General features: G+C 39.5%; 1 protein-coding gene across 6 annotated transcripts in view; it reads right to left on the reverse strand.

Moving 5' to 3' along the window:
* The window catches only part of LOC149310687 (lysocardiolipin acyltransferase 1), a 117,663-nt gene that overhangs the window by 21,639 nt on the left and 70,305 nt on the right, over positions 1–25,719 (reverse strand). The window contains exon 6 of one of the 6 annotated variants that reach the window (XM_089529538.1): positions 14,171–14,237. The exons of 3 other annotated variants lie outside the window; for them this stretch is intronic. In XM_089529538.1, coding sequence (XP_089385664.1) covers positions 14,171–14,237 — 67 coding nt within the window. Of the gene's footprint in view, positions 1–14,170; positions 14,238–25,367; positions 25,455–25,719 lie in introns of those variants that run through there. 2 more of the 6 variants (XM_089529540.1, XM_089529541.1) reach the window with 2 other exon arrangements.

Genomic DNA, 25,719 nt, shown 5'->3' on the forward strand with positions numbered 1-25,719 from the left:
TCAGAGGTAGCCGTGTTGGCCACAGAGCAAATCTAAAATCCACCGAACAATGATACCTATATTGGTGCAACCAAAATGCACAATTACATGTTGCAAGCTTTTGAAGCTCCACTGGCTTCTTCATGAGGCAAGGGTGTTAAAAACCATACAGGGGGGGGGGGGGGGAGGAAGCAAATTGAAAATGTTAGTCATGGGCCTGCATTCTGCTATTTCTTGTTCTCAGTTCAGATGGTATAGAAGAGTATTACTTGCAGGCTGGAACCTTCTCCTTCTGGCCATGTGATCACTGGGAGATTCTCAAAGTCCAGGAAATTTAACATCTATTTGCAAAACAAAGATGTAAAATATAGCCTGCAACTATACAAATAATAACTCCCACATGACTCACCACTACCTATGCTGGCCATGGCTGCTGGGGACTATAATCCAATAACATCTGCTCTGTTGCATTTTGCCCTATGTTACTAGAACTGAAGGCAACTCTCACCACCGTTACCTTAAAACTGTTAAGAGTGTTGAAAATTTCACCAGCTTTTTTTCAACTCTTTAAGATTGCTCTTCTCTGCAAATTTACCCCAGAGTAAGCCACTATGAAGATTCCTGCCTAAAACATATACAGGATTTCACAGCAAAAGCTAATCCGCTGCAAAAGCATAATCTTCTATGCCCAAATATTTGATTTCCACAATGTATTTATTTACTTGATCTCTCTTGTTAAAGCTTCCTATGTCTCGCTACCTTGTGGTATAAATACAGAAAAATGCTCATTTCTAAATATGCAAAGGGATTACAGGCTTCTAAACATAACTATTATCTGGGTCATGCATATTTCAGATCAACACAAAATGGCATTTTAGGAGATTTAAATAAAATGCTGGTAGTTTTGCTACCCAGAGATGCCAAACTTTAGCTGATTTATTTAATCACTATTGATAGGAGTATGCCCTTTCCTCTCAAAGCATTAAGCAACTAGAGCCATACCACTTTTTTTTGTAAGTGTAAATATAGCTAAATGTTCTCCATTGCATCTATTAAAAAGTGTTGGTCATTAGGTAGAGTACATCTAAGAAATTTGAATATTCCATCAAAGAAAACTGATTTAAAGATCCCTTGGGCTGGCTCTTTCATAACTCCCCAAGAAGACACTCAACTCAAGTCATAGCTTCTTCTGATGAGCAATGACTAAGATTTATTTTCTGTAGCCCCCCCCCCTCCCCCCCCCGTGCTATTTTTGCCTATGCCAGTCTCTTGCACTGTCTTCTGGATGTTGCTCTTGTTCAAACTGCTGCTATCACCTAAAACTAAAACCGTTCTTGCTTAACCAATAGTGAGATATGTCAAGGGTTTGGGGTGAAAAGCCTTCCCTTTCTTATAATCTGGACAGAACTGCAGCCACCTAACCTAAATCAGAGAATGCAACCAACCCAGACGCCACATATACCCTCATATATTAGTAATGCTATTACAACACTTAATAACATCAGACAGTCCTTCATCTCCTTAACTGCCAGGCAGATATATACTAACTTTCACAGCAGGCACTTTTCCTTCCAGTGCAAATGTGTTGCATTATAATGTGCATCATCTTCATCTACCATGAGCCAACTTATCTAGAGGGCATCAGTTTGGGGAAGAATAATATATACTATCAACATACCAACAACAGTTTATTTGTTACATTTATTTCCTGTTTTCCTCCAGTCAGCTCAAGACAGAAGGCTTTCCTCCCTGTTGTATCTTCAGGCCATGTGAAGAAAGTCATGCTGAGAGACAGTAAATAGTACTAGGTTACCCAGTGGAGTTGCTCAATTTATCTGAACCTGGATTTCCTAAGTCCAAGGTCATAAGAAATTGCGATATTTACTTTCAATTTGTCTATTTCTATTCCTGTACAAGCAATGCTTTGTATAGATGAAGGGGTAGATTGGTTAGCATTTGACCTTGAACTTGGGAAATTTAGGTTCAAGTCCAGGAGATTCAGGTTCAAGGGTAGGCTTATCACCCATGAGATATCTCTACAAATAAGCTAGAACAGTTTTAGTTCTAAGTGATAGAAACAGACTGGACAAGTTAATCTTTCACTAAAAATAAATAAAATAAAACTTTTATTTATATCCCGCTCTTCTGTAGCAAGAGAATCAGAGTGGCTCACACTAAAACGTCCACATACAATATAATACATAAATTTACAATATCCCCCCCTTAAAAAAGAATTAAATATATCACAATTAAAAGAGTTTTAAAAGTAATTGATAATAAAATAGGCAGGGTGGTAGAAAATACATGGTGTGAAGGAGTAATCAATCTGTAGCTGGGGAATTTATTCAGGAAAGGCCTTCTGGAAGAGATCCGTCTTGACATCTTCTTTTGAAGCTGTCTAAGTTGGTAATATGACTGATCTCATCTGGCAGGCTGTTCCATAGCCTGGGAGCAGTTGCAGAAAAGGTCCTCTGGGAGGCTGCAGTTAATCTGGTCTTTAAAGGCTGCAATAAATTCCTCCCAGAGGATGTGGGGTGGATTGTATGGAAGTAGATGGTTTGTTAAATAGGTTGGACCCATGTCATGTACTGTGCCTGGAAACTAAGAGGCAGCCAGTGGAGTGACTTTAGGATAGGTGTTATCCGGTCACTCCTAGAATTTCCGGTAACTAACCTGCCTGCCATGTTTTGTACTAATTGGAGTTTCCAGACTAGGCACAAGGGTAGCCCCATGTAGAGTGTATTACAGATATCGAGTTGTGAAGATACCAGTGCATGTACTACAGTTTCTAGGTCCCTTACTTCTAGGAAAGGGCGCAGCTGGCATATCAGCTGAAGCTGGTAACAAGCACTCCTAACTGCCACATTCACCTGGTTTGTCATGTGAAGCGAGGGATCTAAGAGCACCCCCAGACTGCGAACAGTCCTTTGAGGAGAGTGTGACCCCATCTAGGACTGGAGGTTGCAACCCAATACCTGGTTTGGGGGCCCCTACTGCAAGTGCCTCCGTTTTGTATGGATTCAACTTGAACTTGTTTTTCCTCATCCATTCCATTACCGCTTCAAGAAACTGATTGAGAGGAGAGATGCCATCTGTCATTGAAGCTGTTGACCAAGGCATGACTATACTTTTTTAAAAAGGCATGACTGAAATCTTTGAAAAGTTCCTGGGTATAACTGGAATAAATGTGATTGTATATAGATTATCAGTTACAACAATTCTCCCAGATCAGCTCCAGCCCCTGGGAATGATGGAAGCTGTAATTCATTACACTGGGAAGGCACTAGGTTAGGGAAGACAGACCTAGAGTTCCAACTGCTCTTCAATCACCGTAAATGTCTGGAATTCTAAGCCAAGTAGCCAGTAAATTTAAATAAGAATTTCATGGGAAAAGGAAACTGCACATGGAAAAATTACTTCTTTAAGCACATTCACATACATGCTTACTCTGAAGTCCCACTTCATTCAGAGGTGCATATGCACATAATAGGAAGTGTGGATTACCTTTGTTTGATTAATGCAATTTTTTGTGTCTACACCCTTCTGCATCTTTTCTAGTTCTACAACATCTCTCCAGGTAGCCAGAACTATATACTGTAAGAGTTTTATTTTCAATACCTTCTCTAATTAAACACAGCACTGAATTTGTCTTTTCCCCACCCCATTTTCCCCATTTCTACAGCTGCATAATGCCTTGACATTTTGATCATATTATTGATTATAATTTAAAGATTTCTGTCTTAATGGTCTCTGTTAGTGGTTGTTAGTGGTTTCCTACCTGCACCAGACTATCCTCCTAACTCTTAACTCATGCTGTGGTTCAATGGACTACTGCAATGGACTACACAGGGATCTGTAATTGAAAATCATTTGAAAACATTGGTTGGTCCAACACAGGGTAGCTAGACTGTTGGGAGTGGTTGATATGACCATATTGTCAGGACTTTGCCTGAGGGAATTTCCTGTTACTGCCATTGCGGCATTCTGATCTGCTATGCGGGAAAGGGTAAATCCATCTCTTCCTGTGACTGCAGTCTCTTTCTCACACACACCTTGCTGCAACATTACAATCAGCAATTTTTTTTAATCTTTATTAAGATTTATTCCATTGCAGCATCAATATACAGATTTCATACCAAAAAATTATAATACTGAGAAAATTTACAACATCAGCTATTTTTACTCCGTTAATATCTGAACAGGGTAATACATAAATCTATAGCTGGTTGTTTCCCTCTTAATACCGTCATTTCAAACTCTCAATTTAGCTGAAATAAAAAATTTATTAACTTGTTGGATCTCTCCTTATCTAGTTAACCTTGATAAATTGTATCTCAAACTTTATGTTATTGTCAAACCATCTCTTTCTTTACTAGGTATTTTGATAAGTCTGGTATCTTTTACTGTATATCTTTTATATTTCTACAATTCAAAAGAGTACAGACGTCTATATCAATTCTTCATTTATATTACATTTCTTGAACCAATATTTTTCTGTTGGCTCCCATTCCCTTAAATACTTTTCTTTGGATTTGTTATTAATTAATGCTGTTAATTTGTCTAATTCTTTTATTTCCATAACTTTCCAAAGCCAATCGTCTATTGTGGGTATAGATTTTTTCCCCCAATTTCTTGCCAGAAGTAATCTGACCACCATAATTAAATATGTGGTCTCCCTGTTCACCAAAGTCCCCATAATGGACACCATGATACTCATCCGACAGATTTTTCCCGAAGACAAAATGGCCCTGTTCGAACATGGCCTCACCACAAGCTATTTCCAGTGGGACAATGGATTCTATGAACAGAGAGATGGGGTAGTAATGGGAAGCCCTCTAAGCCCTATGATAGCAAACTTTTACATGGAACACTTTGAAAAGCAAGCCCTGGAAATGGCACCGAAAAAGCCCTCAACTCGGTTCTGATATGTGGATGACACTTTCACCATTTGGAGCCATTGAGAAGAAGATCTGGCTGTGTTCCTGAAACATCTGAACAACATCCACCCCAACATCCAATTCACTATGGAAAAAGAAAAGGAAGGAACACTGCCATTTTCTTTATATCTTCTTTACATTTTTGTACTAATTGCATATAGTCAAACCAATTTATATTTACTCCTTTTCCCACTAAATCATCCCTTGCAAGCATTTCCACTTTGCCATCGGGTTTTATTTTAACAAGATCTCGGTATCGAATCCAATCTTCTCTCTCCTCCCACTTTTCAAAGAAAGCCTCCTGGACCGAGACCCAATGAGGTAAACCTAAATAGAACTTATTTTTCACTGTTTTCCAGGTTTTCAGCAATACTTTCCGAAATTAATTATTAAAATCTCTATTCACAGTTTCTTTACTGTACCACAGGTACGCATGCCAACCAAATCTTATATTTGATGCTTCTAGTTCTAACAGATGTTTATTTGTTAAGGTTACCCATTCTTGTATCCAAATAATGCTGCAAGCTCTATAATATGTTTTTAGGCCTGGCAAAGCACATCCCCCTAAGGATCTATCTTTCTTTAAAATTTTCCTTTGTATCCTAGCTTCCCCCCTCCCACCTCCAAACAAATCTGAGTATTATATTTTCCCATTCTTTGAATACCTTCTCATTGCTTATAATCGGAAGATTTATGAAAAGAAACATGAGTCTCAGTAACACACTCATTTTGATGGCAGCAATTCTGCCCAGTAGTGATAAGTTATAATTGTTCCAATGAGTTAAATCCTTATTTATTTGCTTCCAAGGTTTTTTATAGTTACTATATCTTCAAACAAATCCAAATTCTTTTCTGACAACCATATACTAAGGTATTTGACTTTCTTTTCTATTTTTATACCTGTTCTTAAAGTTAGATCTGTTTTTTCTTTTTCTTTTACATTTTTTGTCATAATTTGTGTCTTGCTTTTATTTTGAAACCTTACCAAACTCATTCAATTCTTCTAATAAGTAGCCTATATTTCTTTTCGGGTCTTCTAATATGATGACCATGTCATCCACATAAGCTCTCAACTTGTCCTCGTATCCCTCAAGTCTTGTCTCTCTAATCTTTTCGTTAGATCTTATTGAGTTATTCATAATTTCTAATATTGTGATGAACAAAAGCGGGGATAACGGGCACCCCTGTCTGGTTCCTTTATCTACAGTAATATTAGTTGTTTTTTCTCCAGTTACTATAATTTGTATTTTCTGTTGTTTATAAATTTGTTCAATATTTGCCAAGAAATTACTTCTAATATTCATTCTTTTTAAAGCTTCTAACATAAGTTGCCAATTAATATTATCGAACGCCTTTTCAGCGTCGAGAAATATTAATGCTAATTTTTTCTCATTATGTATTTTATAGTGTTCAATAATATTTAACAAAGATCTTATGTTATTTCTAATTTGTCTTTTCTGGCAAAAAAACATTCTGGTCTTCATGGATGATTTTTGCTAATACACCTTTTAATCTATTTCCTAATATTCACATGTATATCTTATAATCTTGATTGAGCAAAGCTATTGGTCTATATAAAAGGGCATACAATCAGTAATTATGAAACAAGCCATCATTGCCACATTATATGCAACTGCAGATCAGAATATTCCATTAATCAGAACGTCATTACAATTTTGATGTCATGTCTAAAATTCTTCAGATAAGACTGCAAACCTATACCTACTTAGTCAAGAGTACACCCCACTCAAATCAGTGTAACTTGTTTCTGAGTAGACTTGTATAGAATTGCAGTTAGTGCACTAGGCAGAAGAATTATCCTTTCATTTGGGGATAGGGTTGTTCTTATTATACTGGCACCTCAAAAAACAGAATCATTACTCTCCTGATGAAAGATGAACTCATGCATGACAATTCCTAATAAAGATGAAGCAGTAAAATGTGCCATGGCTCCAGCTACTTAGAAATTACAAAGCTGGAAAAAGAACAACCAAAACATCAAAAAAGCATTACTGTCTGGCTCCATTTTATTAATATTTCTTTAGAACCATTCACTCTCTGCTTAAAGTTGTTCATATTTCAGCATCTAGAGATGTGATGTTTTTTCTCTCCGTAATTACAAAGCGAGGTTAATTGCTTTGAGGCATTATGTTTCAGGCCAGCAAGGGGCAACTGTAAGAATTCTAACTAAGCTTGTGACCCAACTAACAGTTTCACTAATAAATCACACACTTCAGTTAAATGTCATTTTCAAGAGCAAATTAAAAAAAAAAACTTTTAACCTCCTGTACTATGTTGGAGTCTCTTAATCTCCCTTTCAATAACAATGTACTACTTGAATCTTCAGAAACTTCACTGAAATAGTTGAATTTCCAGAAGATTATTTATGGAAATGATTTTTCCTCAAAATTGGTACTTTCTTTCCTTGAACATAAACGGAACCTTACAAAGTAAATTATATCAGTGGATGGTATGCTCCCCCCCCCCCCCCCCGACAGTGGAAAGATCCAGGGAGGCAGTGAGGGAAAAGGGGATGGCAGGGAGGCTTTTAGTCAAAGTACTGGGGTGCAAGAAAGACAATTTACAGCACTGTGTAAATCTACAGTGCTATATAAATAAACAACAACAACAATGACGACAATAATAAAAGGAACCAGTGACCTTTAGGTCCATGGTAGGGGTCAGGAGTTAAAGCATGTGTCAGCAGGGGAGAAGCGGCAACAAAAAGGAGCTTTCACATCTGCAACCCTTCTTAAGCTCTGTCAGCTGTCCTGGGACTCAGCTAGCAGGTTGGAGCTGCACTGCTCCTCTTGGTTTTTTTTTTTTGTTTGTTTGTTTTGTTTGTTTTGTTTTTTTGTTTTGTTTTGTTGGATGGCCAAGAGAAGAGGTAGCAGAAGAAAGAATTGGGGGGGGGAGGGGTGACAACTTGAAGCTGTGTGTGGAAGGCCTGTCCGAGGGAAATGAGAGGGAGGAGTGTCCAGGATTAATTCTTTGAAAGAGCCTTTCGCCTCTCTATCCTCTCTCAGATTGACAGTCCTTCCTCACCAAGGAGAAAAGTGGGAAGCCAGTTGCGCACCCCTGTGAAGAAGGACTGAGAGTCTTTCCTCACCGAGGAGAAGCTTCTTTCTTTCCACCTGGTCACATTGGAAACAGCAACTGAGCAACCAGTTGAGCAGCTGGTCTTTGCCACAGGAAGTGAGCGGCTTCTCAGTTGCAACTCAGATAGATGCTCCCAAGGGAACAGCAACCAAGAAGCCATTCGCTCGTGCCAAATTTTGCTCCAAGACTGGCATGGGCGAGAAACATCTTGGTCACTGCTTGGTTGCTGCTCCTAAGGTGACTAGGCGAAAGGGGAGAAGAGACTAAGCAGACAGCCTTTGCTGACTTCTTAGTAACTGTTCAGTTGCTTTTCCTAAGGTAAGCAGGTGCAAAGAGAACAGCAATTCCGCACCCAGTCAAACAGCAACTAAGAAGCCACTCATAGCAATAGCAAATACATTTCTATACCACTTATCAGTGCACTTAAGCACTTCCCAAGTGGTTTACAATGTGTAAGCTAATTACCCCCAACAATCTGGGTACTCATTTTAGCGACCTCGGAAGGATGCAAGCCTGAGTCAAGCTTGGGTCCTTGGCTGATATTGTGGTTTATGAGTGAGTGGCTACAGTATAGGCATTTAACCACTGTGCCACCAAGCACTTCGTTTGCACCTTGTTGCCCTGGGAGCAGCAAACAAGCAGCCAGATAGCTGGTTGGCTTCCCTTTTGCTGTAAGACCAGTGTGAGCAAGAGGAGGAGCAGCCCTGGGCCATTGCTGTATTCACATATGAGAGGCTGAAGTGGAGGAGACTGTGGTGAGCTGGGCATGGCTGATGCCACTGTCCTGCTGGGTCCTGCACACACAGTAGATCTAATGTCAAGAAATAGGCACTGGTGGGTACTAGGGTTGTCACCCAAGTGGAAAGCAGGTGAGGGGACCACTATATTATATGACAGCTAAAATATCATGATAAAGAAATACCCATCAGGGCTAGCCTGAAGAAGAAAAGTCATCCCTCCAGTCCATCTGACATCATCTGGCCCGGGAGGGAGTGCAAAGGCAGGTCAAACTCCATCAGGGCTAGCCTGAAGAAGAAGAGCCATCTGTCATCATCCGGCCTGGGAGGGAGGTAAAAGACTGGTCCAACTCTATCAGGGCTAGCCAGAGCAAGAAGGGCCTTCCCTCCAGTCCATCTGCCATGGTCCAGAGGGAGAGAAGAACCACTGGACTTGATCCCCTTCCCCACCACCATTCCCTTCTCTTTCAGTGTCATGTCTTTTTAGACTGTAAGCCTGAGGGCAGAGAACCGTCTAATGAAAAATAATAATCGTAAGCCACTCTGAGAGCCTTTAGGGCTGAAGAGCAGGGTATAAATACCGTAATCATATAGTTTGGAATACAGGTTTCCTGACCATATTTTTTAAACACCCTGAGTTACACTGCAACCTTCTTATTGAGGTTTAACTCAGTGCAGCTGAATCCTTTAAAACTAGTTTTTAACAGTTAGCCCTTTGCATAAATGAATGAAAAAAGTTAGATACAGTTTGCCCTCCCCATACATGGGTGATCCGTTCCAGAAACACACACACACACCCCGCACGAATGGGGAAAAGAGCATATGCTCAAGCACCACAGAAAATAATGGGGCGTCTTGGCGCTAGTATGTGCCCCATGACTTTTGCCAGGGTCCACCTTCCACGTGGAAGGCAAGCCCGCCTATGGGGAGGGCTGACTGTAATATAATTTATTATAAATTCCTGACACTAACAAATTATTCCAATCAAAGAATATAATTTTGCAATTGGGCAAACAGTAGTGTGGTTAATGATCAAAATCTTTTCATCACTGCTGGGACCAAATTTTGACTACAGCTCTTTTCTTATCAGGCAGATATACTTAAATCAACTACACAAAAGATGCATAACTGATCTCCTGGGGAGTGGCTGATTTGTTTGGAGTAGTGATGGAGATGGTATTTCATCTTTCTTCTCTGGATAAGGATAGGCAATACCAATGTACATAAACAACACTGTCATGCAATGCCAATAAAAAAACATGCAGATGCCTTTTGACTGATCTCTTTTGTTGTGTTCAGAAAGGACAAACTGAAGAACATGGGCGGGGGGGGGGGGGTGAGGTGGGAGACATATGGACAACTGCCTAAAGTTTGCTACTGTGCATTGTAGTTCTGTGATTTAAAAGCTGCATTTATCCAAATGTCATCTTGCCTGCTGCATTTTAGCCTCTATAGCTATCTCCTTTCACTTTCTCTCATAGCCTCTGAAGTGCTATTCTATAAATTACAAAGTGACTGAGCTATAAATAAAAACACACAACATATGAAAAGTGGGGTAGAGGAAGGACAAAGGAGTGGAATAACAAGTTATTTTCAGCCTCGCAGGATGACCAGGCAGAATTGACTCACTGCTCTTTATTACTTCTCTAACTCAGCTAACTGACTTAGTAAATGCACATTTCCCCTGATTATGCACACTTGTTCCCTCTGGGTGTCATGTACATTTCACAATGTGTGTGAGACATTGTCATTGCAATTACTACTAACTCAGTGTTTTCTTGAACATAAAAGAAACTGCACACTGCTGAAGTTCAGAGCTCAATGGAAGACTTCAGTGCACACAGAAACAGTAATTGCTCTCTTTGCTTTGTTGCACAAAGTGTAAAACATTTACTGACAAGAATATGAGTGCAGACTTCAATGCACTGGCATAAATGTAAAAGCAGAAGTCTATACTAATCTGAAGAACCTGCACATTCATTGCTATTTCTTAATGCAAACTACATCTGCTAAACAGTGAGGCATAATAATATAAGGCAAAAACACAACTATAATTAAACTGATTTTGACCACTGCAGTGTGACAAACAATTGATAATCACATAGTGATTCCTTGACAGTTTCTGAGTAATGATCCATATGGATTACTATAACATGCTCTACATGGGGCACCTATGAAGGTACGCAGAAAGCTTAGCTGGTCCAAAGAACTGCAGCCAGACTACTGACCAGTGCTAGTTACAGGGAGTGCACAACTCCTTTGTTACAACAGTCCCACTGTCTGTTTCTACAATCTGTTTCAAAGCACAATTCAAAATGCTGCTTATGACCTATACAGTTCCAAATGGTCCAGGTTGTCTGAAGAACAGTATTATCCTGAAAGCCTGCCTGAGTATTGAGATCTTCACAGAAGGCCCTTCTCTCTTTACCACCACACTCAAGAGTGTGGTGGAAATAAGGGAAAGAGATTTTTTGAAGGGAAAAGGTTTCTAATAATGTGCTATCTTGTCTGTTTCATGAGTTCACAAAAATGTTCTATTAATGTATTCAGTGACCATATGATAAATTTGGGCTGCCAACACTTAAAGCACATTATAAAGGAACCAAGTGCTGTAAACTGTGCTCATTGTCAATGCATTCCTATATTAACTGATGTTGATAATCATAAATAAGTTTTTTTAAATGTTCTGTTTGGATCCCTAGGAATTTCAGGACCGTTTTTACATTACCATTTCTATGTACATGCATATGTATACATATAAAAAGTCACTGATTGACTTTCAAATACTTCATAGAACAGAAAAAGCAAGTGAAATAACTGAAAGGCTATGGATTGTTACTTGATATATTTACAATATTCAATGACATAACAAGATTGGATTCAGCAAATAAAATAACAAATAGATTTTTAGTTCAAGATCTTTAGATTCTTTACTGTGAATATTATGACTATTAAGAGTAGCCAAGATCTAAGGAACCTCGTGATTAGTTCCATTTGAACAACAGCTCCTCATCCTAGAGAGGATGATAAAAAGAAAAATAGGGGCAGAATAGAATATATTTTTTAAAAAATGGATTGTATTCTAATGAAGTTAAAGCCCATGCTCTTTGTTTATGGGGAATCAGATTAAAGCAAAATCTGAAAATGGCTGCTTCACACACAGGCCTTATGCAAAGGCATTTTAAAATTAAGGAAGAGAGGGAGGCATGGAGAAAGTACCTCTCCCATAAACATTTGCTTAAAATGTGCTGAGTTTTCTGTTTTTAAAATAAAATTCATTTTTGCATGTATTGTTCTACATCTTTTCACTGTGTTTTTACCATGACTTCTTATCTCATGACATAAAACGGAGGGCAGTTTCAAAAGCAGTTTATGATATGCCTGCAGTCAACTGTTCGAACAGGTGGGAAACAAGCACAACTTCACTGGGCAAGCACAAGCCTAAGCAGCTCTTTGGATCCAGCCACTAAAGGTTAACACTCAATTATTTTCCAGTAAACTGCTCTACTGGAAAAATACCAACTGCTAAACTACTTAATGAATAATTGTTGAATGAAGCCATTAGAAATTTTGAAACTGGTTTTGCTTACTGCGTAAATTATGATGTAACCAATAATTCTCCTCCACTTCATAATGTCATGCATGTCTTATCTCAGGAGGATTTGAAAATACAACTAAGAGGAAGACACTAAACTGCCATTTAATCAAAAAATGGATAATTTTGGAGTTTAATCAGTGTTAAGCTCTTTCCTTACTTATTTATGGTGAATCAGATGAAATCTGGTCCATGGTTCTTAAAGCAGCTAATACTCTGATTAAAAGGCTCGCTGTTTCATTAGAACTGCATGTAAACAGGTACATGTTTGTAAGTAAACATTCCTAGCAGAGCTTTCTATATACCCACTTATGAAGGAATCACTGGGCAGACATGATTTCCTGACAGCCAATCACGATTTGGGCTGACTCTGAGGGAGGGGCTGCAGGGGAAAGAATAGACATAAAAGGTAGGCGTAAGTGACTGAATTCAATTGAGGGGGAGATGAGAGTTGAATGGGAGTTGAAGAGAGCTGAAAAGAACTGGGGGAAGGTTTGAGTTCAAGGGAGGTTGTTGAGGAAGAGTTCTAGGAAGAGGATCACATAAGGAATCTGACTGGACCTAGAGAGGGTCAGAGGGGTATTCTGATGGGCAAGTAGAGAAACTGGAGAAAGAGACAAAGGGTTTCAGTACGGTCAGAGAAGGATACTGACTGGGAGAGAAAGCGTGTTGGAGATTGTAAAGAAGAAACTGTGAAATGCCTGCAACTGTTATATTAATGTAACCATACCAAGTTTGAACTATTCTACCTAAGCTACTTTCTTGCCACATGTTACTTAATATTTATCTGTTATAACAAAAGCCTCTGCTTGAGTGATTTCTAGACCATATACAGTTTGCCCTCCCAATACATGGGGGATCTGTTCTGGATCCCTGCCCTGCGTATGAGGAAAAGAGTGTATGCTGAAGCCCCATAGAAAATAATGGAGCAGGCTGACTGTAGGCACAGAGAAACATGCTATCCAAGACATTAAATTAATAAGAGGAAGACATTTGGGACCCTAGCTCTGATACATTTAAGCAACTTGTATAAAGAGTGGACACTGGGCAGCTGTCATTGACGAGGAGCCTTCTATAAGAGAAGGTAAATTGTAATCTCAAGGCATGGAAAGGAGGTCATATCACACCACTCAAACCAGTTCATCTGTGTGGCTCAGGAATAAATAAGTTTCAGATGGATAAACTAGCTGAGTTTCAAAGAGCATCCTGCACTGGTGAGCAGAAATGATGTTTAAAAACCCCGTTAACATTAAAGATGAGTTACATTAAGTTTCATACACAGTAATTATTGTTACTTAATATGCCTCATGACTTACTAAAATCTCCTAGCTTTATAATGCAAGGAAGCAGATCAGAATGCAGGCTATGTAACTTTGGAAGTGACAGGTGTTTAAATCCATGAGTGGACAGACAGAGAAATGATCTTATAGCTGCTAATCTGCTGACACTGAAACAGGTTCTGCCATACCACAATACACAAGTGGACAAATCTTATTAAGTTCAATCAAGGAGATACTGAGAGAGCTATCTATCTATCAGAAAGGGATTTAATGAAAAGTCTTGGCTCCAAAAAACACTCTTTAATTATGACTGACTAATATGTATCCACAAAAAAGAATTTGTTTCAGGATTAGCCTGAGACTTGGAGAAAGCCAAATACATCAGTTTAATAATCAAATGCCTAATTAGACTGTAATGGATTTTTAATGGTGATATATTGCTTTGCAGCACCCATGACTTGTTTAGTACAACTGCTTTTCATTGGAAGCATTAGAACAGTTTTTAAAAATGCAACAGGAGAAAGGTCTGGAATTAGTACTTACTGAAAGGAAGTCCTGTTATATCTTTTGTTAAACAGTGTGCCACCTGTTGCTGAAGACAAATTTAAATCCTTATCAGAAAAAAAAAAGCTGTCATAGATCAGGCATAATTAACTGGCAGGATTCAGGTTGAATTTTGTCCAGAAAGCATTTTCACCAGCCCCAAACCTGATTCAAAGTGTGCAATATTTTCTCATAAGGTAATTTGTTAACATTTTTAAAAAAAACATGCACAAATATTGAAAAATATATGCATGAGTGTTCAAAAATCCAAATACATAAATAGGTTACATACATGTATATGATTCTATGCTTGACCTCAGTGTCCCATAAATATCTGATTAATGAGGAAGTCAATTTTGTTGATCTGTTTCACTGCTAATGGCTAACTGCTCTCTCATACACTATACAAACCTTGGGTACACCAATTAACAGATTTATCATTTTACAAGTTTTAACAAAAAGTAGCTATGTTAAAATACTTTATATAGTCGTGTGTAGGTCAAGAAATTTCAGTTAAAAAATTTACCCCAAAAACCCAAGTCTTTTTATCCATAGGTCAATGTAAGTATTGTAATTTACATCTTATATAAAAAAGGGAAACATTCCCTGGTGAAAGGTGTAACGTTTCCCCACCACCTCACAATTCTTTCCTTCTTTGTGACCCAATCCCCTGTGGGTTTTTAAAGGTCAGTAGCATGGATGGATGTTAAATCACAGGCCAAGAGGATAGTTAAACAAGAATAAAAGTTTATTTTAACACAGAATAGGCAAAGGTAACTTTCACATGAAGTTGTTACTATGTCTTCTTTTGTTGCATATATACAGTCTGGTTTTAACTTTCCAATAATAACTCAGCCGCACAGGCTATACTATCACTTCAGAAATTATGTAACCCAAACCCCTCTTTCTGAGTCTGGCTACACTGAGTCTCTCCTCTCTAGACTCTCCAGAACTAATACTGTCCCTCTCTGGACCTAACAGACCCTTCCTTGGTCTATTATCAAAATACTGTTCCCTCAGTCTCTGATCCTAACTATCTTCCCCACTGAACTCCAGCTTCATCCCTCAGGATTCCAAACCCTAACTGACTCAACCCAATTGCCAAGAGGAATGTTCAAACTCCTCAGCCAGCACCTGATTGGCTAGTGGATCTCTGGCTTCTGATTGGCTGGTTTGTAAGTCAGTTCGTCACAAAAGGTAAGAGCGAAATCTGTCCTGGAAGCATTGATGTCCCCTTATCCTCTAATGGATCCAGCCTTTAATGTGAGCCCAAATAGTTATACGTGCCACAATTTTGTAAATTCTTTGGCACTGTTTTCCTTTGTTCCATCCATTAGATCGTTTGTTACATGCTCCTAAGTTTTACCCTTGACTTATCCAAGGGTCATATCAACATCCATACATTTGGCCTCAAAACCTGCCCTCGACTTATACATGAGATTGACTTATAGTCAGGTATATATGGGTAAGAATGAGAGGAGAGACTTAATTTATGAACACAGAATGTCAGGACATGCCTTTATAAAAGAATATTTGACAAAATCTGTGTTACACAAGAGCTTTAGATAGGAAGGACATAGAACTTAATGAAAAAGGTTGACCCATGGTAATTTCTGTGGAACTCTTATAATTAAAAACTTCAGTATCAAGTGATTTAGCTGACAAGTCTGAAGTCATCATAACATGTCAAGAATACAATAGATTTTACAGTATAGATTCTACAGAGTCTGGCTTGAGTCTTAATTTAATGAAGTTCATGTAAACAGTTTCTAGTCCACTGTTTCAACTTGTACCACTAAAATTCATGGGGGTTCAGAAGGAGCTATTTAATGTAGAATGGGGGCAGTGGGGTGGGGGAGCTGCTTTCTTTCCATGGTCTTCCTTCATTAAGTTAAATTACTTTAAGATCCAAGCCAACATTTTTGTGAAGAAGAATACTTTTAGAGCACATTTTTCTCATTTTTGGCTAAGTAGTAGGCAAAATATGACATATTTTTCGGACCAGGGAATTTCAGGCATTTCTTCTATGGTTATGAAACTTTTATCAGAGTTTCAATCAGGTGACTCTAGAAATTTATTAAAAGTTAAGTTCAATGAGAAAAAGAGGAGACTATTTCAATAATGGCATCCAGACTGTGGAAGACAGTTATCCCTCAGTTAACAAAGTGGATGTGTTCCTGGGTATTACCTCTTTAACAGAAAATTTGGTACCAAAGGAAGAAATAGTAAACAACAGGGAAAGGTGCCTACACACACACATACACGAGGAGCAGGTAATCATGTTCTAGCAAACTTATTTGGAAATACAAATACACATCTGTGAAATAAAATAACCAACTCAGGTAAGCCATGACTAAACAAACGAAATAGTTTGAACTTTCTAAAGACAATTGAAAGGTTCTTTCAAAATGCATCAAAGGACAATTTTTCGTGCACCAGCCTCCACTTTTCTTAGGAATTCCTTTTACATGCCTAAACTTATAAAACATTTGCCTTTCTAACATGCTGGAGACAGCTAGTAAGACTCTACCCTGTTGTCTCTGCTATGATGTTCATGCATGCTAAATAAGGAATTCTGGAGGCAATTGCTGTTTACTTTCCATGTTGTAGGCTGACACACACAGCTACTGTAGAATTGGCTAAAGAAGACTCCCACTCTTTCTCAGATTAAGCTTTAGTGCACTGTCATTGTAAACATGCTGCTGCAACCTAAAACAAAGAGTATGGGGCGGAACAGACGGGCAGGAAAAAGTGTCTGGAACCTGCATTTTCCAAAAGTGTGTCGAAATCCTCGTATGCACTGGCCTCTTCCAAGGCGGCCTGAATGCACATGGCCCAACCACACGACGCAAGATCAAGCTGTGCCACTTTTATTGCCTTTTCACCATGCACGCACACTGTTGCACAAGCACAATGCAGTTGACTGCCTGCTGCCTAGATGCCATCCCATTGAACGGCTGCCCCTTTGATCACCTACAGTCACACCTACGACCTTCCACTTGTATAGGGCATCAGTGCATCGGTGGGCCCAGAAAAACACTGGCAAAACACAATCATGCCCCCCTCCATGCCCCCTTCACCCCATGTCCCTCTTGGACTTTCTGGTTTGTGTATGTTGTATTTAATCCATTGGAGGTGTCACGCTTTCACTTTTTTGCATTGCCACCCCAACTGCTTGAGTACGCTGGCTACATCCTTTTAAAATGTGAACGTGTGCTGGTGCATTTATATGCAGGTTAAGCTAAGGTTCCACCCCTCCTTCAGAACTACTCTCATGTCAGAGCGTTTATATGCAGGGTCAAAGGTAAGCATTTGTCGGACTAAGTTGGAATATCCCAGATTCGTTTTGCTTTGAGTTTTAGCTCTGGAGCATAGCTTCAATTCAGTTTCCACCCACTTTGGAGGCATGCATCATCTAAACCAGGGGTAGGCAACCTTTTGGAGCCGGGGGCCGGGTTGCTGTCCCTCAGACAACTGGAGGGCCGAAGCCAAAAAATAAATAATTAAATAATTTTAAAAAATGATTAAATAAATAAATCGGGACAAATGTAAGACAAAATTTTCAAATGGGGGACACGTTTTTTAAAAAATGGAGGACACGCAAAAAAATTCGCTGATTTTTTTAAAAAATGTTAATATAAATGCATGTTTCGGAGGCTTCTATAGACAATTGCCCCCCTTGCCCACCTCCTCCTGATAGGCCAAAGGCCCCACGCCCTCACACGAGACGCCAAAGGCTCCAGCGACAATCGGCGGCAGGACCAGGCTGGGGCCGGTCCCAAGGCCTTGCCGGGCCGCATCCGGCCCACGGGCCGCAGGTTGCCTACCCCTGATCTAAACACTCTGCCTTCAAAGTGGGTGTGTTTTACAGCCTTCCATCTCCATTTCCTCAATTCTGATGCTGCTCTAGAAGAAAAAAGGGCTGGGTAGGCATAAACAGATTTTGTAAAAAGGAGCTTCCTGGTCATCAGCTTTGTAACCTAGGGCTGTATTTATCCCTGAGCAAGAGGTTCAATCACACCCAACCCCCACCATCTGCTTTTAAGAAGATCAATACTGTATTTTGGAGTGGAGATTTTACCTCCAAATGGGCTTTATCTTTGATAATTAATATAATCCATTTATTCTCTCACTGAGTAGACTAGAGTACAGCTAAAATATCTAAATAACATTTTTAAAAGACTATACCCACAGTCTTCGAACATTAAAGGGAGGTAGGATATGAGAATATGAAAACAGGCAAACACAAACACACACACACACACACACACACACACATTTGGTTGGAGTAAAGGACATGTCCTAATACTTAAAAAAAATTTTTTTTAAGAAGAGCAGCATTCTGAGTTCTCTATTTATGGTGAGATGACCTTTTTGGCAAAAAGACACATTCCAAGGTGAAACAAAGTTGGTCACTTTCCAGCTTAATCTTACAAATAAAACAAACTCTTTTTAAAAGAAAATTTCTTTATACAGAAAGTCAATCTCACTTTAAAAAAGCCCCTAAATTGTTAACCCTTTAATAGGGCAGGAGAAGGGGCCCTTTAGAAAGGATCCAAAGTGCCAACAGATTATTTTCCAGCTGAGTCTCTCCAAGCCTGTGCAACAACTGGGAGCAACTTTCATGATAAGGCAAAAGGTCTGTTTTCTGAAGAGAAAACTATAGAAATATACAGTGCCTTAAACCAGCGAACCCGAAACTGTGCCCTTTAAGAGATTTTGGATCCCAGCTCCCAGAAGCCTCAGCCATGTTGGCCAACAGTATGGGATTCTGGGAGCTGAAGTCCAAAAGAGCATAGTTTTGGGACCACTGCCTTAAACAAAAGTGCAATTTTATAGTACAATATATCAAAACCCTAATAGGACTAGTAAAGGACAAAATTTTCTGGAAACATAATCTTTAATCTGTGTTTCAATTCTGTGGATTTTATTCCTTGGCTCTCAGTTTTAAATTGATTTGTTCTACAAAGTTTCTATATTTCCCTTTATTCTAAAGTGAGTTACAATAGGTTTAGAACCTTAGCTCTGTGGTTCCCAAACTTTGGTCTTCCAGATGTTTTGGACTTCAGCTCCAAGAATTCCTGACTGTTGGCCAAACTGGTTGGGGCTTCTGGAAGCTAAAGTCCAAAACCAAAGTTTGGGAATCACTGCCTTAGACAGTGCTGTTAAAAGAGTTGATTCACCACCTTACTGTCTTCAGCAGTACCAGTCTCCATTGGATATTGGACCTGGATTTGTTATTTTCTCTTTCCACTTCTACCTACTCACTATCTTCTGGCATGAGTGGAACAAGGTACATAAGAAATGAATGACAAGTCTGTTACTCTGATAGACAAAGAACTTGAATTCAGCTTTCAGTTCAACCATTTTGCTTTTTCTGATGTTAGACTACCCTCTAGATTGTGAGAAAAAAGTATTTTCTCTATAGTTCTCCTACAAGTGATACGTATTTCCCATGTTTCATTCTTTTCTCTGCCTCTTGTTTTCAGTTGGTCCCACAACTGTCAAACATTATATCACTAAAACATCACTGTGTAGAATTTGGCAGTATTGGTTTATGGCAGAGGTGGGGATCATACAGCCCTCCAGATGTTGCTGGCTGCAACTGTCAGTGTTCCTCACTACTGGTTATACTGGCTAAAACTGGTTGAATTTAAAGAGGCCAACAATATCTGAAGGTCGAAAGATTCCTTCTATGGTTTATGGTATCTAGGAGTGTCCCAGCTTTATTCTTCTGAACCCACCCAAGTAGAGTACATTATGCAATTGCAGACAGCACTGAGGTTTATTTCTACCATACATACAACAGTCCACTTTGTTAGCTTGCTTCAGCACTCTAGCATGGTTCTGCACTTTTGTACTACTGTCAGCAACTGCAGCAAGTTGTCACCATTGCCTTCTGCTGTATTCTAAGAGTTCTAAGAGAAGCTTCCATTGTTGTAAAACTGATGAAATGTTCTGCCCCCAAAATAAAAATATTTAGATACTGAAGAGCAAATTCACAAGAGTTGTATACAATGGGTCCCTGGTATCTGCTAGGGTTTGTTCCAGGGCAACCCCCCCCCCCCCCGGATGCCAAAATCCATGGATGCTCAAGCCCCTTAAACAGAGTGTAATAGTAAAATGGTCCCTTACATAAAATGGCAAAATCAAGGTTTGCTTTTTGAAATTTATATATTTTTAAAATATTTTCAAGCTGTGGATGCTTAAATCCATGGCTAAAGAATCTGTGGATATGGAGGCCTGACTGTACCTACTTGTGTGTCTTTCATATCATACATCTACTGAAACTGGCACCTTTTTAAGCATTAAACATAAGTGAAGTCTAGTGAAGTCCAGAATGAGGTTGTCAGCCTTAGCCACTACTGTGAGACAGAATGTTTAATAATGAATTGATAGTAGCTTTAGATGTATGAATAAAAGTATACACACAGATACTTAGTCCTGCAGTAAGATTCTTAGTATAAAACTAGTGCATGCTGGATGTTATTTATAGCATTCTATTTCAGTAACCCATTGTTGGGTAAATTGCTTATCATGTTTTTGTCATCTTGTGATCGATTCAATATGGCTAAGGAACAATATACAATACAAAGTTATGACAATATTAATTCATGAACTTCACAAGCTCTTAAAAGGGCTCCCAGTTACAAGAAATATTTACATCTGTCTGATGTCCTCAATGTCCTTTTAGAGCACTAAAAAAAAGCAGAAAAACCCTACAGCAATAAAAAGAAATATGGCATGGAGATTCGTCTAATTTGGGGGAGGGGGGTCAGCAGAGAGTGTCCTGCAGCAGCACGTTTTACAAAAGGAATTAAAGCCATGAAATTAACATTTTAATGAAGCAGAGAGACCACTGACGTCATGACTACTCAGTGATTGCTGCTTCCAGGTGGCCTAATGAGATGAAAATGAAGTTTATATCCTCAGCTAGTCTAAGACAGGCTTGCTTTGTGACTATGACTGAATTTAAATGAGAAGACACTGCTGTGTGCAAACATGTCTAAGCTGGTTAGTAGCTGGTTCAAATTTAAGTACAATAGAAGTTTGATTTAAAATACTACAATGAGCACAAAGAAACATTGAGACTATGGGCTTTATTTTCTTCCTTCAAAACCCTATTTCTGTATATGTATGGAAAACAACGGATATATAAACAGCATGCATACCAAACAGTCCTGATGTTCACATACAAAAATCTAACTTAATCTCAGTTCTTATATTTGGGTGCTATATTCAGCTGTATTGCTCACCTACAAATGAAAGGTATTTTCAGCAGGACTCCAGTTACAAGATTTCAGGCATCAAGGACGAAAGTGACTGCTGAGACTCTAAAACCTTATTGCTAGTCTAAGTAGACCAGGTTGGGGACTTTTTCAGCCTGAAGATGGTTTGGACTGCAACCCATACAATCCCTTAACACTGGCCATGGTAGATGGGGTTGAGAGAGTTATAGACCAAAATATCCAGAGGGGTCAAGGTTGTTGAGTACTGAAGTACTGTAAATAATGTTCAGCTAGGTGGTATGACAGTATACATGGGAGCTTCATACATTTATAAAAAAAGTACTCTAAAGGAGAGTTTTGTAGAACTTTAGACATTGTTTTTCTGCTCATACATATAGTGAATAAAAAGGCAAATACAGTAAAAGTCTACGAAAGCTGATACTATTAACTTCCTTCTTTCAATTAGTCACAAAAGTGCTACATGATCCCTTTGCATAATGATTTTCCAGACTAACATGGCTGTAACTTTGAAAGGGCCAAGTAGCTGTAGTAACTAATCACAGTAAATCAGAAGTCAGCTAATTCTGAACCTAGCACAAGTCCAGCATTCAAACCACTGCTGTACTGCCTATTAAAGGTGCTGCTAGGGTGGGAACAGCTGGGGTTATGTAGGGGTGTACAACTCAACGAAATGAGGAAAGACAAAATTTTCAAACACATTTTTGCATACCCTGAAAAGAACCTACCTTTTAGGTAATATGGAGAAGACGGTTTTTTAAAAGGGACAAGTCCCTTTTGAGGAAATGTTGGATGCAGAATGCATTGCCGCAATAAAGGGCACTCAGCTGCATTTAATTCATAGTGTGGGCATTGTAAAGGATTTTATTGAATCCTCAATGACATCATTATTTGCATCTTATGCTTTCTCCTCTATACTCAAGCAGCATATATGAAAGTACACTGTCCTCACAATCACCTTGTAAGGTAGGTTCAGGCTTGTAGATTCTTTTTGTACAATATTGCCAAAATCTGACCATATCTCTCTGTCTCCACTGCCAAGATCCTGGTCCATGCCCTAGTGGTCTCACGACTTGATTACTGTAACGTCCTCCTCACTGGGCTTCCTCTTTCTCACCTCCATCCTTTAATTTCTGTCCAGCATTCAGCTGCATGCATTATCACATCCACCCACTGCTCCTGTGTTGGCATCCCTTCACTGGCTCCCCTTCCCTTTCCGTATTCAGTATAAGCTCCTGCTGTCGAAGTTTAAAGCCCTCCAGGGGTTGGCCCCTCCTTACTTATCTGACCTTCTTTCTCTTCACCTTCCCACTCGGGCCCTCCATTCTGGTAGTCAAGGTCGGCTGTCCCAGCCCAGGATTTCCTCTGCCCCATCTCAGATTCGCCCCTTTTCACTCACTGCCCCTCACTCCTGGAACCTTCTTCCCCCGCGAGCAAGAGCCATCACTTCCTTAACCAGCTTCAAAACGGAGTTGAAAACCATCCTGTTCAGAGAAACTTTCCCAGGCATTGCATAATTGTCCCTTGCTATTTGATGTTCTTTTGGTGCCTGTTTTATCGAACCATTTCCTGTATTGCTATGTACTTTATATGTATTATCCTACTAGAGTGGCAGGCTAGCTCCAACAGGCCTCCCTGGAAGAAGATTAACCATCCATTATGAAGACAACCCCTCCCTCCAGTCCATCTGCCTTGGTGCAGGCCTTGGAGGTAGAGAAGAACAGCTGGACCTCATCCCCTTCCCCCCCCCCCACCTTTCCCTTCTCCTTTTGTGTCATGTCTTTTTAGATTGTAAGCCTGAGGGCAGGGAACCGTCTAATTAAAAAGATTGTATGTACAGTGCTGTGTATGTACAGTGCTTTATAAAAACAACAACAACAACAACAACAACAATAATAATAATGTGGGTATGTCTGTATTCCCTCTGGCCTTGTATCATCCTGTACAGACGAGGTGGGCCAACAGCCCTGGGCTGGGATCAGTCAGTCTGGATGCCAATCCAGCGGTCCTGGCCCAAAGGGGCTTTAGTGCAGGGCAAAAAGGTTAGATGTTTCCCACAGTTTCTTGAAAACTCTGTGGCAACAGCTGGCACACCACATGGCCTCCTTATCTGCTGCCACTACATCTTCCCTGAAGGCCCCCATCACAGCCTATAATGTCAGATGGGGGCGCCTGGCCACATGGGCCGCAATGGGAGTCTTCAGGGAAGATGCAATAGCAACAGCAGGTAAGAAGCATGGGGTAGACGTAGCTCCGGAGTGCTGTGGTAGGCGGGCATGTAAACACCTGCTCATCACCTTTCCAGTCTTGAGACTGACCCAGGTTGGAACCAGGCTTGGCCCATGGTATCCTGCCCATCTGTTCAGGCCTACAGCCTGCCTTGGAAGGAAAGTCCATTATCTGGGTAAAGTCACTTCTACCACATTTCTAAAAGAAAGGGGAATGAGATGGCAGGATCAATCCCTTGTACTGATCAGCTTGCATAACAGAACGCTGCCTTCTCTGAATGGGTTTTATCTTCATGATTAACAAAAAAGACAAACATAGGCCAAAGTTCCTTGCTCTGTGCCAAATATGATTTTTGCTGAAACATTTGAGATCCCCTGGTTGTTCAAGATCATTTAGCAAGGAAAAAGAAGAATACCTGTTATAAAAACATTTCACATGCAGCTTTGATAAACCATGGCAGACGATTCAAAGATTCAGAAAAAAGGTATGTGGAACAATCTGTCCCAATTCATATTTTACAGGGGCAAATCCTGACCCAGCAGAATTCTGACTGCATTCCTTATGAAATACAGCAGTACAAACTTTCTTAATTACTTCCCATCCCCATATACATTCCAATTTCTCAATATGTAGTTCCTAAATGATCAAGAGTCAGGAGACAGGGGCAGTGATGTGGCTAGGTTTACTGGTGAAACCTAAATATTTAGAGTGGGTAAAACAAAAAGAGACAGTGAATAGCTCCAAAAGGATCTATCTGAACTAGAGGAATGAGAATTAAAATGCCAAATGAGATTAACTTTAAACAAGTGAAAAGTGATTTATACTTTGGCAGAAATTAAATATCCTAAAGGCACCAGATCCTGTCTGATCTTGGAAGCTAAGCAGGGTCAGCTCCAGTTAATACTTGGGTGGGACAGTACCAATGAATATCGTGTGCTGTTGGCCAGTGCTTCTCAACCTTCCTAATGCTGCAAACCTTTAATACAGTTTCTCATGTTGTGGTGACCTCCAACCATAAAATTATTTTTGTTTCTAATTAAAAATATGTGTTTTCCAATGGTCTTAGGTGACCCCTGTGGAAGAGTTGTTTGACCCCCAAAGAGATTGCGACCCACAGGTTGAGAACCGCTGCTGTAGGTTATATTTTAGAGGAAGGGACTGGTTAAACCATCTGAGTATTCCTTGCTTAAGAAAATCCTATGAAATTCATGGGATTGTCATACGTTGACTTGAAGTTGTGTGTGTTTGGATGCTCACACATACACAAACAAAAGATGAAAACATGACACCTTTGTATAAAATAATGCATGGTATTCATGAAGCGCACATGTAGAAGTTACTTGGCCTTTCACAGTACTAGGTCAAACTGCTCTTCTTTCTGTGGTGTAGAAACCTATCCCTGTTTACTTCCATGTTATTTCTGTCTCTAATACCAATTTTTTTTGTTAAAAAAGTAATGCCCAAGAACACATCAATTTTATTAATTGTATTCTCTCATAGGACAAATGAGTTCTAATCAGCATGAGCATATTTAATTTTCGTCATCAGGAGGGTGCCATTATGTTCATATTCAGCCTATGGACTTTCCACAGACATCTGGGTGGGCACAGTGGGTATAGAACACTAGGCTAGATATGCCATTGGTCTGATGAAGCACAGTTTATGGTCCTATCATCCTCACTTGAAAACAATCTCAGGTAGCAAGGATAGAAATACCTTTGTTTGAGTCTCCTTGCCAGTTAGAATATACAACAGTTGGTTCAAACCTCTTGAGATTAAAAGCCAATTTCAGGTTCTGAATTCTGGACCTAGAGGGAAGACATGACAACACTTGGTTCTTCATATCCTGCTCACTTTCTCTCTCTAAAAGGATAATGTATGATGTACTGACTGTAAAACTAGGATAGGAGCACGGGTGACTAAGCATTTAGATGTGCATGATTTTTCTATACATTAATTTTCAGCAACACTAAACCATGGTGAATTTTCCTATCTGAATTTTTCTTTTTAAACAAAACAAAAAGCAGTAGTCCACACTGTGTTTAAACAGCAAAACAATTTGAAAATAGAAAG

The sequence above is a fragment of the Sceloporus occidentalis genome, unplaced genomic scaffold, assembly GCF_023333645.1.
Source record: "Sceloporus occidentalis isolate IW3139 unplaced genomic scaffold, rSceOcc1.0.p SCAF_6, whole genome shotgun sequence".
NCBI classification, from domain to species: Eukaryota; Metazoa; Chordata; class Lepidosauria; order Squamata; family Phrynosomatidae; genus Sceloporus; species Sceloporus occidentalis.